Source organism: Peromyscus maniculatus, chromosome 6, assembly GCF_049852395.1.
Source record: "Peromyscus maniculatus bairdii isolate BWxNUB_F1_BW_parent chromosome 6, HU_Pman_BW_mat_3.1, whole genome shotgun sequence".
NCBI lineage: Eukaryota > Metazoa > Chordata > Mammalia > Rodentia > Cricetidae > Peromyscus > Peromyscus maniculatus.
The window spans coordinates 7889886-7903948 of NC_134857.1; the positions used below are offsets into that span (position 1 = coordinate 7889886).

The 14063-nt window shown below is 41.9% G+C and overlaps 2 protein-coding genes across 5 annotated transcripts in view; one reads left to right on the forward strand and one right to left on the reverse strand.

Moving 5' to 3' along the window:
* Gnb4 (G protein subunit beta 4) overlaps window positions 1–1247 on the forward strand; it is a 64222-nt gene extending 62975 nt beyond the window's left edge. The window contains exon 10 of the mRNA XM_076573895.1: window positions 1012–1247. Within this exon, the coding sequence (XP_076430010.1) occupies window positions 1012–1070 (59 nt within the window). The 3' untranslated portion in view covers window positions 1071–1247. The remainder of the gene's footprint in view (window positions 1–1011) is intronic.
* The window catches only part of Mfn1 (mitofusin 1), a 45397-nt gene that overhangs the window by 12573 nt on the left and 18761 nt on the right, over window positions 1–14063 (reverse strand). For all 4 annotated transcript variants that reach the window (XM_006971135.4, XM_006971134.4, XM_016000428.3 and 1 more), the window contains exons 8-14: window positions 11203–11356; window positions 9911–9978; window positions 5009–5130; window positions 3332–3458; window positions 3052–3156; window positions 2612–2714; window positions 2201–2430 (exon numbers count right to left, since the gene is read on the reverse strand). In XM_006971135.4, the coding sequence (XP_006971197.1) occupies window positions 2201–2430; window positions 2612–2714; window positions 3052–3156; window positions 3332–3458; window positions 5009–5130; window positions 9911–9978; window positions 11203–11356 (909 nt within the window). The remainder of the gene's footprint in view (window positions 1–2200; window positions 2431–2611; window positions 2715–3051; window positions 3157–3331; window positions 3459–5008; window positions 5131–9910; window positions 9979–11202; window positions 11357–14063) is intronic.

Genomic DNA, 14063 nt, shown 5'->3' on the forward strand with positions numbered 1-14063 from the left:
ACTGAGACCTTGAATGTATAATCTTCTTGCCTTTACCTTCCAAGTTCTGGGACTATAGGTGTGTGCCACCATGCCCTGCTATTTTAGGTGTTTAGACAATGTCTTACTTTGTAGCCCAGGCTAGCCTCAAACTTAATGTCCCTCCTATCTCAGCCTTCTGAGCATTGGGATCACAAGTGAGCATCACACCTGGCATTTATGTTTATTTTTCTGAGACTTTGACAAGTTATTTTCCAAAGTGGTTGCATCACTTTCATTCTGCCAGCCAGCACTGTGAAGGCTCTAGTTTTCTAGGTGTGGTTTGCATCTTGTTACTGTCCATCTTATCCTGGTGAGTGTGAACTGATATCTCATGGTATGTTTGATTTACACTTCTCTAATGACTGACTGAACACTTTTTCATATGCTTATTAAATAAACCCTTTGTGTTCTTCTTTGGGGAGGGGGGGTTGAGACAAGGTTTCTCCTTGTAGCCCCAGCTGTCCTTTAACTCACTCTGTTGACCAGTCTGGCCTCAAACTCACAGAGATCTGCTTGTCTCTGCCTCCCGAGTGATGGGATTACAGGCATACGCCACCAACACTGGGCTTGCAATAGAATTCTTGCATCACAAAGAATGAAGTTATGTCATTTGCAGGAAAAGATACAACTGGAGAGAACCATATTACACGAGTAAATCATATGAGAAAGACAAGTACTGGATGTCTTGTCTCATTTGTGGGTCCTGGACAGGACAGGCACACACATCATGCATATACTGGGGATATACAAGGAGAAACACATTTGTTTAGGAACAAAGGGGGCCAATGGGAGGGGCAGAATGTGAGAACAGAGTGGGCAGTGGAGTACTGAAGGAGGTAAGTAAGAGGCCCAGGAACCTCTGGGTATAAATTCATGGGGAGGTGCATATAGAAAACCATCTTAAAACTGCTCAGTGGAGCCCACTTAAGTCTAAAACAGCAGCCTCGCTCTCACTGTCCCCACTGACGTGCGACATCATTACTTCTGCAGGTTTCTTGGGCAATGACTTTCTTGCTAAGCCAGCTACCACACTATGGGCCAACGGGTGATGGAGAAATAAAACGTGTTCTACTTGTTCTAGAAGTACTCTGCCACCTGGAGTGAAGTGCTACAATACTGATACTTGGAAGCTAACCCTTGAAAACATCCTACGTGAGCTATGCCCAGGCACCTGAGACGTCCAGAAGGCAAATCCAAATTGACAAAATTGACTTGTGGTGAACCCAGATGTGAATGACGACCTGCTGCTATAAATGGGCAGGAGGAATCTTTGGAGAACAAAAATGTTGTTTTTTTATAAACAACTTTATTTTTAATTATGTGTATATGGGGAGGGTATGTACAGGTGTCTACAAAGGCCAGAAGATGGTATTAGATCCCCTGGGGCTGGAGTTACAGAGAGTTGTGGTTACTATCCAGTGTGGGTGCTGGAAACCAAACAGCCCCAACAGAAATACTTTAAGACTAGATTATGGTGATGTTTTTATTTATTTTTATGTTTACTATTTACATGCACATGTATGTCTGTGTGAATGCATGGCAGGTGTGTGCAGGTGCCTTTAGAGACCAGAAGAGGTCATCAGATCCCCTGGAGCTGGAGTTACGGGTTTTAAAACACCCAAGGTGGGTGCTAAGAAGATACTCAGGTCCTCCGCCAGAGCAAGTGCTTTTAACTGCTGGGCCATCTTTCTAGCCTCTGGGATGGTTTTTAGTTCATAAATTTCCTCAAAATTATAGAATTAACAAAATTGAAAGCTTATTCTAATTTATGTGAAGCCTGGAACCAAATTTAAGAATATACAAGTTTCTTGGTCCATAAAGATGGCACTGAGGGTAAAGGCACTTCCTGCAAAGCCTGAGGATCTGAGTTCAATCCCAGAAGCCACATGGTAGAAGCAGAAAACTGACTCCTACATGTTGTCCTCTGACCTTCAGCTGTGACACATACATGCCCACAAACATGCACACATACACAAATAAGTAAACAGAAAAGACTCAAAATTGAATATAGAACCATTTACATCATTCATAGTATTAATAGGCAAACAAAACCCAACTCAGAAGATGCTTGCTGAGACAGACATGAGCTCATAAATAGGCAGGTTCGAGTAAGGCAGCTTATTAGAGAAATCTGCATGAGCTGCATAAGAGCACCAGCTGGTAGAATCAAGATGCTCACCTGAAAGATGGGTTCTGAGAGCCCAAGCAGCACCCTCTGTGCATTTGTGGAGCCGAGGAATCGATGCACAAGGGAGGACCAGCCCAGGGAAAATCGAAACACAATGTCCTCTTGAAAATCGGAACACAACTTGTGGCAATTGAGATCATAGCTGAGATCAAACTTTTTGCAAGGAATTAGTGTATGAAGTTTATTCTGTATACCAGCTGGAAGTAATGGCTTCAAGTTTTCTGGAAAAAGGATGACATTTATTTTAACAAACAGTAGTACATGCTTTACTTTCCAGGCGATAGACCCAAATGAGAACAGCCCTTTATCAAAGAAGAGGGGAGAGAGGAAGAGGGGAAAGAAGGGATGGAGGGAGGAAGGGAGGGAAACAGGCTACACATGACCCTGTAGATTGAACATTACCGATAATTTCTTGTTGAGATTGAAGCATGGAAGCATTGACTTCATTGGTGCACCGATCAGCCAAATTTCTTCCCATACCATCTTCTATGTGCTTATTTAATTCCTGTCAATAATGATCGCAAATGTCCATGTTGTTTTTTCCATAGGAAGGAGGTAGATTTTATAAAGACTGATGAAATGAACTTTTGGGTGAGTGCCGGCAATTGAACCGAGAGCTTCACAGTTGCTAAGCACATGCTTGACCACTGAGCTCATCCCCAGTCCCTCTGCAATCTGACAGTGCTGTGACAGTTTGCATGTATTACCAGGGCATGGGAGCTGTCGTCATCTGTGCAGTGACTACCAAGAAGGCAGTGAGATGGCCGAGCCACTAAACAGACAACGATAGCAGAGAGCAGGAAAGCAGCCCCAGAACAAATGGTTCACCAACTTTAACTTACACTCTTATACACTTTCAGCACACTGGGGGTAGGATGAAACTCAGAACAAAACTCATCAACCAAAACAGACAGTCGACAAATTTCATCTGTCATTGCACAAGAAACCTGAAAACATTAAAAAACTCAGAGTTAAAAATTAAAGTAATCCATAAAAATAAAGAAAGAGTACCAGCTGCTCAGAATATCCAATGAGGGACATATACTCATCCAAGGTGAGAGACAGGCAGCATTTCGTACTAACACTGCTGCTTCCAGACACTGTGGCCAGAGCTCCTGTTACCTTGTTCGCCACCTCCTCTGTGACCTCCTTGATTTTCTTCTTAACATCCAGTGTTAAGAGGTTCATCTGGTTTCGGATAAAGTCCAGTCTATCAATTTGGTCTTCCCTCTCTTCCATTGAATAAACCCTATTTTATTATGAAAAGCGATCAATATTTGGGGCATGTTAAAGTCCTAAAGCAATTAATTAAGCAAGGGTATTCATTTATATCTGGAACCATTAATTAACATGACATGAGAAAAAAAGAAATCTTGTATTCAAAGTCTGAAAGGACTACAGTTGCATTTCACTTGGCAAGTCCTTCATTGTGGATGGCTTAATATAAATGACCTTGACTCTCCTGAATTACCTGCATCCTAACAAAAGCATAAGGATTCTAAGTCTCCACATGAGAATTAAATAGGAACTCAATGCGATTCAGTTAATAAACAAGTGCAGCAAACAGCACAGTGGGAAGCCAAAAGCTCCTTCTGTTAGCTGTGCACTCTATAAACGAGATGGTGTGGCCCCAAAGCCCAGACTACCCACTATCGAACTCCCTGCATCAGGGAAGGCCTGTGGACCCCTGAACGACAGGAAAACCAGCATTACTTTTCAGGACACTGTCCTCAAGTTACATCTTTGTGCCATGTCTGGTTCAACGTCCTGTGTTTTAAAAGATGGAGGTCAGTCGATTAGACTGCATTTATGACTTGGTTTGCATCAAGGAGCAGTCAGCTGGAATGGGCTTCAGCAGGCACACAACACACAGGCTGTGCAGAGGTGCTGCGGGGCTGAGACATTACTGAGACATTTACTGCTGCCACCGTTTACACATGACGCTGAATAAGCAGCAAAGTCAAGAACAGGCAGAGATGTGTTACAGGCTGGGGGGGGGGGGGTCTTCTTAGTGAAAATACATAATTTCAAAACTTCAATTTTAAGGGCTGGGGCAGTAGCCAGAGGGCCTGCAAACCAACCAACCAACCAACCTTCAGTTTTAGGCAGGCTTAAAGGGTAAAGCTTGTAATCCCCGTGTTTGGGAGGCCATGAGGAGTGCCAGGGGTTTTAGACCAGACTATCTCAAAAGCATTCTTCAACCTGACCCCATCTTGACTTGATCTTTGATGCTTTCTATACCTCCTTCAACTGAATTAAGTTTGCTAAGGTTCCATGAGGCCTGATAACAACTTATTTGTCACACCTAACAACTTTTTGCTTTGTTCCCAAGTGTGTCAAATTTTATACTTTTTTTTTAAAGACATGTACCCTAAGATGGCCTCAACCCAAGCTCTTCCCACCTTAGCCTCACCAGGGCTGGGATTCCAGGTGTGTGCCACATCTGTACTGCTTCAGTACCTTCACATACTATTTCAAGTTTACAGAAGAAGGACTGTGAATTGAGCGTCAACAGCATCACCTGGTTTGGAATTCTTCATATGATTCTGCTTGAAGACCGGTCTTCCTCTCCCATGAAGTTACTCAACAATTTAAAGTCACAATTCATATACAGCCACCCAAGGAAGGCCACAAAATTAGTAAGCAATCATCTTTAAGTATTCATTTAAAAATACACAAGCAGGCACTAGTAAAATCACAAAATTGTTCTTAGTGCCAAAGTATTTCTCATACCATTTCAAGCCCTAAAGGTCTGACACAATGAAAGTAACATTTGGGCCATAATAAAGGGGTGCCTACCTCTTCTCTGCTGCTGCCACGTTTACTGAGTCCAGTATGTTTTTCACAGTGTCTAGTATCTGTTTAGCTCTGATAGTGTGCTGTTCAAACTTTGTTTTCACTGCTGACTGCGAGATACACTCCTGCGAGGGCCCAAGTCATAACACATTACTGCAATTCCGTCCAAACACTTTCAGGAATTCAAACACAAAAACTTGCTGATTTTAACTTAAACCAAAACAAAAAGGAAAGATGGAAAAAAAAATTGCATGATGAAACACAACTTAAAATGACAAAGATTAAGCAAACTGAAGGACTCAAAAGTAAGAAGAGCTGTAACAGCAAGTTTATATTTTTGTGCATCCTCACACAGTAATGTGCAGTGGGCTGACGACCAGACAATTACAACAGAAAAGAAACTAACAAATGGCACTGTTCTCAGGGTCACGGGGTCCCATGAGAATTACCTATCTGGCTTCCAGTCGTTTACAGTTATAACCATGTCTGTTTTATATAACCAATAAGGTCTGAGTTGGTAAGAATTCTTGGCGGTGTTGTTTTAGAATTCTTATTTTAAAATGATTGCTATAACATGATGATATACCTAAGGTTACTGAAAAGAGTATTTAACAATTAATATATGAACGGTTAAAATGATCACTAACCACTTAAATATTTTAAAATACAGACAGAAAACGACTTGCAGCTATCTCGGAGACCGTGAGTGTATAGCACAGTGCCGGACCTCAAGGACACTCAGCTCGCAGTCTCCCCTTCAAGGCAGCTGTAGCTTAAATCAGGCACTGTCCCTAACAAGTGGGCCCTCCCCTACCTTTCTCCTCCTTTTGTTTTGTTTTTGTTGGAGAGAAGGGGGGAAGGGAGAGAGAGAGAGAGAGAGAGAGAGGGAGGGAGGGAGGGAGGGAGAGAGAGAGAGAGAGAGAGAGAGAAGGAGGGAGGGAGGGAGAGAGACAGAGAGAGAGAGACAGAGAGAGAGAGAGAGAGAGAGAGAGAGAGAGAGAGAGAGAGAGAGAGAGAGAGAGAGAGAGAATGCGAGTGTGCACATGAGCGTAAAGTAGCTAGCTCATGCTGGCCTCCAACTCACAACAATCCTCCAGCCCCATGAATCGCTACTTCTGGTTCGTGTTTGTTTTTAGATAGAGTTGTTTTTTTCTTCTACATAACCCAGGCTCTTGGAACTCTATATAAATATCACATCAGCTAGCTGTACCTTTTCTCAGGAAGCTCACTTAAGCACCACTCATCCTTTCTAAACTTCTACTGACAGCAAGTTGCCTATTACAGTTCTACTCTTTGTCAAAGAATCTCTAAGATACATCCTTCACTAGAACCTATAATCATTACCCAGCTCTGAGCAGCTGGCTTATAAGCTACTGATTTTTTAAATGATCCAACTCAGCTTTGATTTTATTTTAAACAACTGCCTTGTAAATGTGCCAAATCAATCTCCACAAAATTAAAACAAAATCATAAAAATAATTTTAAGAGGAAAAAAGGTAAAAGAAATGGTCCTCGATGAAGTCGATCTAGATGTCAGTAATGAAGACCCAGCGCACAGAAGACAGCACAGTGTTAGAGCTGGACTAGACAGAGTGAAGAGGACTCCAAGCTGCCAGGCACGGGAGGTACTGACTCAGTCATGTGACAGTGAGCAAGTACAAAGAAGAAAAGAAGCCTTTCCACAGAGGGTATCCACACTGGGGTTCTCTTCATCTGCAGGGTCCCAAGGAGCACCCTGAGAAAGTCCTTACATACTCCTGAACTAACCAATTTTTGCTGGGAGCACACAAGTGCACACTTCGCAGTTACGTTATCAACAATTCTGTAACTCTGTAAGAGGTTAAAAAATACTGACCAACCTGCTCTCAATTCTACCTTGTCAGAACATCCTATAGACTTTCAAATTTAAAAACTGAGAACCAAAATCTCAGGACACAGATCAATTTAGTTTTCTGATTTCTTATTAACATGTAAAGAAGTCAGTTTATTAATAATGTACAATTACAAACACCCAAGAATGCTATTTTAGCATGTTTTTTTTTTTTTTTTTGGTTTTTCGAGACAGGGTTTCTCTGTGCAGCTTTGCGCCTTTCCTGGAGCTCACTTGGTAGTCTAGGCTGGCCTCGAACTCACAGAGATCCGCCTGGCTCTGCCTCCCGAGTGCTGGGATTAAAGGCGTGCGCCACCAACGCCCGGCTTTATTTTAGCATGTTTTAAACTGAAAATGAAAGACACAATGAACTTACCTCTTACCTAGATCATGGAGATATGCACATATTTTTATACATACATGCACACACATACACTCATTGTTTAAAGAAACAATCTCACTAAACTGTCCAGGATAGCTCTGAAATCCTCCAGACTCAGCCTCCCAAGTAGCTCAGAGTACAGCCATGTACCCAGCTTTCTTAGAGGTCAAATCTCCATGATGTCACTATCAAACACCAGGCTTGTAGTCACACCTGTGGTCTCCAGGACTTGAAAAGCTATGGTGGGAGGACCACCGAGACCCAAGCATTCAAGGCCAGCTTAACACAGAGACTCAAAATAAAAAACAAAACACATCAATACTTGTCTTTAAGAAAGAGACATTCAAGGCCAGCATGATCTACATAAGAAGTTTCAGGCCAGCCAGGGCTACACGGGAAACCCTGACTCAAAAGAAAAGGGGGTGGGGGTGTGGCATGTTCCTAAACAATCACAAATCAATTGTATTTACAATATTTGCCGCTGGGACAGCACTACTGCTGAACACAGTGCCAATCCAAATTGGGCAGCATCACAGGAATGCCCTTTAAACCATGCACAGACACTTCCTTCCCTCATACACCAAACCTATAAAGGACAGGTAATGGTGAAATACCTGTGCAAAGAAGTCCTGTAGTAAGACCATCAAATGCAGTTTAAAAAGCAAAACTTTTGCCGGGTGGTGGTGGTGCACGCCTTTAATCCCAGCACTCGGGAGGCAGAGCCAGGTGGATCTTTGTGAGTTCGAGGCCAGCCTGGTCTACAAAGCGAGATCCAGGAAAGGCACCAAAGCTACACAGAGAAACCCTGTCTCGAAAAACAAAACAAAACAAAACAAAACAAAAAGTAAAACTTTCACTCCAGTTGGCATTCAAGACTTGTTTAACTCAGTATCTGTATGTTAAAAATACTTAGCTCCTGAATAAAATGAATCCCACAGCAAAGAGCAAACTGATTATGATGATGATTTGGGAATGGAAAGATAGCTCAGCAGTTAAGAGCGATTTGATTCCCGGCACCCATGGCAGATGGCTCATGCCATCCTCCAGATTCGGGAGACCCCACACTTCTGTCCTCTTTGGGCACTGTACTAACACATCCACTCATTGCCAATTAGAAATAAATCTTTAGAAAAACATTAAAAGATGATGAATTTGATAGAGACTTTATCTACAACAATCAAAAGCCCACAAAGAAAAATAAATTTCAAATCGAAAGAGAAAATGCATATAAAAGCCATACAGGCTGGGCGGTGGTGGTACACGCCTTTAACTCCAGCACTCAGGAGGCAGATCCAGGCGGATCTCTGTGAGTTCGAGGCCAGTCTGGTCTACAGAGTGAGATCCAGGACAGGCACCAAAACAACACAGAGAAATCCTGTCTCAAAATAAATAAATAAATAAATAAATAAATAATAAAATAAAATAAAAGCCACACACACACACACACACACACACACACACACACACACACACACACACACACACACACACCAGGAAATAATCCAAAAGTTAAGAAAAAAATTCAAACATCAGAATTTTAATGATTCTTTTATCAATAAGGAAATGTAAAAAGTAATAATTAGAAATGAATTTAGGCTGGGCAGTGGTTACACACACTTTTAATCCCAGCACTTGGAAGACAGAGGCAGGTGGATCTCTTGAGTAAAATGCCAGCCTGGTCTACACAGGGAGTTCCAGGACAGCCAGGGCTATAAAGAGAAACCTCGTCTCAAAAAAAAAACAAACAATCAAAAAGCAAATGGAGCAAGCTATGGGGACCAAATCAGTAAACAGTGTTTCTCCATGGCCTCTGCTTCAGTTCCTGCCTCCAGGTGCCTGCCCTGACTTCTGTCAGTGACAGAGTTTGACCTGAGAGTTATACAATGAAACTTAAGCTCTAATTTGCTTTTGAACATGGTATTTTTGTCACAGCAATAAAAAGCCTATTCATCCCTCTCTCCTCAGTGCTGCACATACATCAGCCCCTTACACACTGCAGGGCTTTCCTACCAGATTCCTAAATACCAGAGCTGTATCTTAATGATTTTTATATTTACTCATCTGTTCAAAACATCTGGCACAAAATGAGAAGTGGCAAAATTAACCAGTGGCAATACAATTTAGAAATGTAAGACAATTTTGTCAAGTAGCATTCTCAATGTTTTTTTCTTATTTGGCACAACACATAAAGATAACGAATAGGCCTCATTTTGCTTTTTTTTTTTTTTAACTCAAGACAGGGTTTCTCTGTGCAGCTCTGGCTGTCCTGGAACTCAGAGATCTGCCTGCTTCTGCCTCCTGAGTGCTGGAATTAAAGGCGTGTGCCATCACCGCCTGGGAAACATCATCTGTCCCAACAGCAGTTACTGTTTTGCTCCATAGGTATGAACACAAGAAATAACCATTCACTGCACAACATAAGAAAGAGTAGACTACTTTTTCATTTATAAACACATAAACAAATACATCTTTCTCAATTCTTACAGGTCATCCTTTCTGCAGGGCCTTCATTTCTTCAAACCTTTCTTGTTTCACTTCTGTTGTCAGGACTACACTTAATAAAAGCAGAGGTTATTGACAAAGGTAGACAATGAAGATTACAGTCACTCTCCGACCAGTGCCATGTATAAGCCAGTAGTAATTAAATCCCTACCTCAAAAGTTTGTTCAAAATTCTGAAACTCTTGTAATCTTGCCTGAAATCCTTCTGCAAGTGCCCCACCTGTAACACAGGCCAAAAGTTTGATTTTATTCTTCGTTTTGCTTTTGTGAGACAAGGTCTCACTATGCAGCCCATGCTACCGGAACTTGTGGGAATCCTCCTTTTTCAGCTTCCAAAGACCTTGGGCTACAGGTGTGAGCCATCATGCCTGACTGAGGCAAAGATTTTTAAATCTGTTCTAATAAACTCTCTTCACACAGATGTTCCTAGACTGCTCATGGCTGCTGGAAACTACAGACTGTGAAACCCTCTATCATACTATGTGTGTTAGTTTGCTTTCTCCTATTGTTGCGCTAAAACACCATAATCAGAAACAACCTGGGGAGTAAACTCAGCTTGCTTGTTCCCATCACAGTTCATTGTGAAGTTAAGTCAGGACAGGAACTCAAGGCAGGAACCAAGGCAGATGCCACAGAAGAGTGCTGCTGACGGTCTTGCTCTCTATGGCTTACGCACACCACCCAGGACCAGTGCTCAGGGTGGCACTGCCCACAGTGGGCTGGCCCTCAGTCACCAATCAAGAAAATGCAGCACCGAGATGCTCACGGGCCAGTCTGACAGAGGCATCATTTCAGTTGAAGTTTCCTCTTCCCAAATGTTCCTAGCATGTGTCAAAGTGACAGAAATCTAACTAGGACACTATGTTGTATTGTCTACATACATACACAAAGTTTATGCCCTGCTCATCTTAAGTAAGCCTTCAGTATGCAGTGAGGACATATCTCTTGAGGTTAGAGGTATGATGGCCTATTAGCACAAATTTCTTTTTGCATCTTCATAATTTCACAGATTTGTTCTTACTGTAGAATTGTAACAAATATTAAGTCAAGCAGTTCACCTTTTCACCTAGAGGAAGAACTTTATGATCCCCACCGGGTGTGACCACACTGCCTGCACCAGTAGGCACGCTCCACTTGGGCTATTCTGCATACAGTAAGGGTCTCCAGCACAGCCTGGAGTCACATGGCAGCTCACAAAACAGCTGGGTACTGTTTTGAGTGTACTACACAAAAGGAAGCCTCCTGTTGCCTGGGATGATCAGAGAGCTCACACCACACTACTCTTGACAGTGTGATTTAACATTTGCCGTCTAATATAACTGCACCACTGTTAAGCACAGGTTACTGAAGCCACAGGTAGCAGAGAACAAGATATGATTTGCAGCATGCTGTTTAATTATAATCTACATTTACATTTAAGAAGGAAATCATAATTATTACATACCACCTTCTGGCATCCCCTGGGCTTTGTGCTTTCGGGAGTTGAGAACTTCCTTGGCTGAAACAAAAAAGATCCGATTCCGAGCTTCCGAAGGACTTACAACTTTGAGCTCTTCCACCAAGAAGTGAAGGCATCTTTCCATGTGCTGTCTTCGCACCTGCAAACAGCACAAGAATTTAACAATTTAAACAAACCAGAAGTAATAATAGCCTTCAACCGCAGGCCCATACTAAACTTCAGGTACAGTAACTGTGGTGCTTTGAATGAGAAACGCCCAACACAGGCTTGGGAATTTAAATACGTGGTACTCAGTTGGTGGCACTGTTTGAGGAAGCCTAGGAGGTTAGGCCTTGACAGATGAGGTGTCATGGGGGGTGGGCTTTGAGAACTTAAGGCCCCTCCCCACTCCGAGTTTGTTCTCTCTGCTTCATGCCTGCAGTTCAAGACCTGAACCCTCAGCTTTCTGCTCCAGCCACCATGACTGCAGCTTGCTCCCCACCATGACAGACTTTTATCCCTCTGAAGCCAGAAGCCCGAATAAACTTTCTTCTATAAGTTGTCATGGTCATATTTTTAAAGTGACACGTATTAATTGTTCCTATGTACTTAATAAATGCAGGAAATGTCAGTAAATGAAGTCTGATCCTTGATGGCAGAAACTCTCTATTTAATAATCTTCCTTTTGAACATCAAATACTACCCAAATATTACAAAACATCACAAATAAGTATTAATGCCTACCTAATTATATGGGAAAATGTAATCAATTTTATATTAAGAGTATAATAAAAATTAATATGTATATTAATAGTAGTGGCAGGCATGCAACACCCAAGAAAATGGGCAACGTTTTTAGTTTTTTTACTTAAGCTTATTTTCCAAATTGTCTTCAGTGGGGCTGTTAATACCTTTGAAATCAGAAAATAAGCACTACAATAGGAATATAAAATAAAGCTACCACATTCATTTTAAATAAAAACATAGTCTAGTTTTCTTCTTAAGAACATGAAAGCTGGACTACAGAAATAGTTCAACATTTAAGAACCCCTGTTGCTCTTTCCAATCCCAACAACCATATCAAGTAGCTCACAACCACTAGTAATTCTAGCTCCAGGGGATCCAATACTCTCTTCTGGCCTCTGTGGGCACCCATGTCCATGTATACATACCCCCACACCAACATATGTACATAAATACATAGACAAAGAGTCAGGTATAGTGTCAAAAACATATAATCCCAGAACTTGGGAGGTAGATGTAGGAAGAGTTCAAGGTCTGTCTTAGATTATATAGTGAGCTCAAGGCCAGCCTGAGATACAAAAACTCATGATGGAGGGGAAGAGATGGGGCTGAAGATAGAACTCTGGGAAGAAGAGAGGCGGAGAGATACCAGCCAGACACTGAAATTGGACATATGGTACAGAGGAGAGGTAACTGAGCCACATGGCAGAATGTAGATTAATAAAAATAGGTTAATTTAAATTATAAGAGCTAGTTGGAGAAAAGCCTAAGCTAAAGCCAAGCTTTCATAACTAATAATAAGTCTCCCTGTCATTATTTGTGAGCTGGCAGCCCAAAGGAAAAGTCCAACTGCAGAGTACTTACTTTGTATGCATGAAGCCCCGAGTTCAGTCCCCAATACCAGAAAAAGCAAAAAAAAAAAAAAAAAAATAATAATAATAATGATAAATCTTAAAAAAAAATTTCAAAGCTGGGTGGTGGTGGTGGTGGTCCAGAAGCAGGCGGATCTCTGAGTTTGAGGCCAGCCTGGTCTATAGAGTGAGTTCCAGGACAACCAGGATTACACGGAGAAACCCTGTCTCAGGCAAAATAAAACAAAACAAACAAACAAAAATTTCAAAAATAACATGGAAACTAGAGCTGGGATGTAGTTCAGTTACTAGCATGTTTGCCCAGCATACAGGAAGTCCTAAGTTCAATTCCCAGCACCATTACTAAAGTGGGTATGGTGGTACAAGCAAATAGTCACAGCCCTCAGGAGGGTATGGCAAAGACAGCGGGGAGTTCAAGGCCAGCATGAACTACAGGGGTATACTGTCTCACAACAAAAATAAAATAAATAAATAAGAGAAATGCTGAACTAGTGAACTATTCTGTGAGGATGTCCTAATTCTGCAGTTCCTAAAGAGTAATGGAAACTGTTTCATCTTTATAAACCACACAACTAAAATCAGAAACATATCAAAGAAAATTAAACAAATACTATTTATACACTGTGATGGTTAATACTGATTGGACAGAGAGGAACCTAGGAGATTTATGACCCACATCTCTCGGTGTCCGTGAGGACGATTCTAAGGAAAGTGGGAAGGCAGCAAGAACAGGCCTATACATTTTCCCATCCACTCTGTTTTGGGCCACCTCATAGTAAGCTGCTCTTTCTGCGATTCACATACTCACCACGAACTGGCTTCTCAACTGTGTTGTCATAAAAACAAACAAACAAAAAAATGACCAACTCATACATCAAAGGCCTTTGGGTGTTTTGTTTTGTTGTTTGAGACAGAATGGCACTATACAGTCCTGGCTAGCCTGGAACTCACTTTTTTGACCAGGCTGGCCTCAAACTCAGAGATCTACCTGCCTCTGTCTAGAGCAGTGTTTCTCAACTATGGGTCACAATGCCTTTGGAGTCCTAACATGGCAGCTCCCAACTGTCTGCAGCTCTGGCTCTAGTAGACCCAACGCCCTATGCTGGTTCCCCTAGCATCAGGCATGGAAGTGAAGCAAAACACCCAACTGTAAAACAAATGAAACCCAAAACCAAGTTCAAGTTCTGAAAAAACACAGCTTAGCATAGCAGGTAGTTATCACAAACCCCTACAGGGTCTCTAAAATTATAC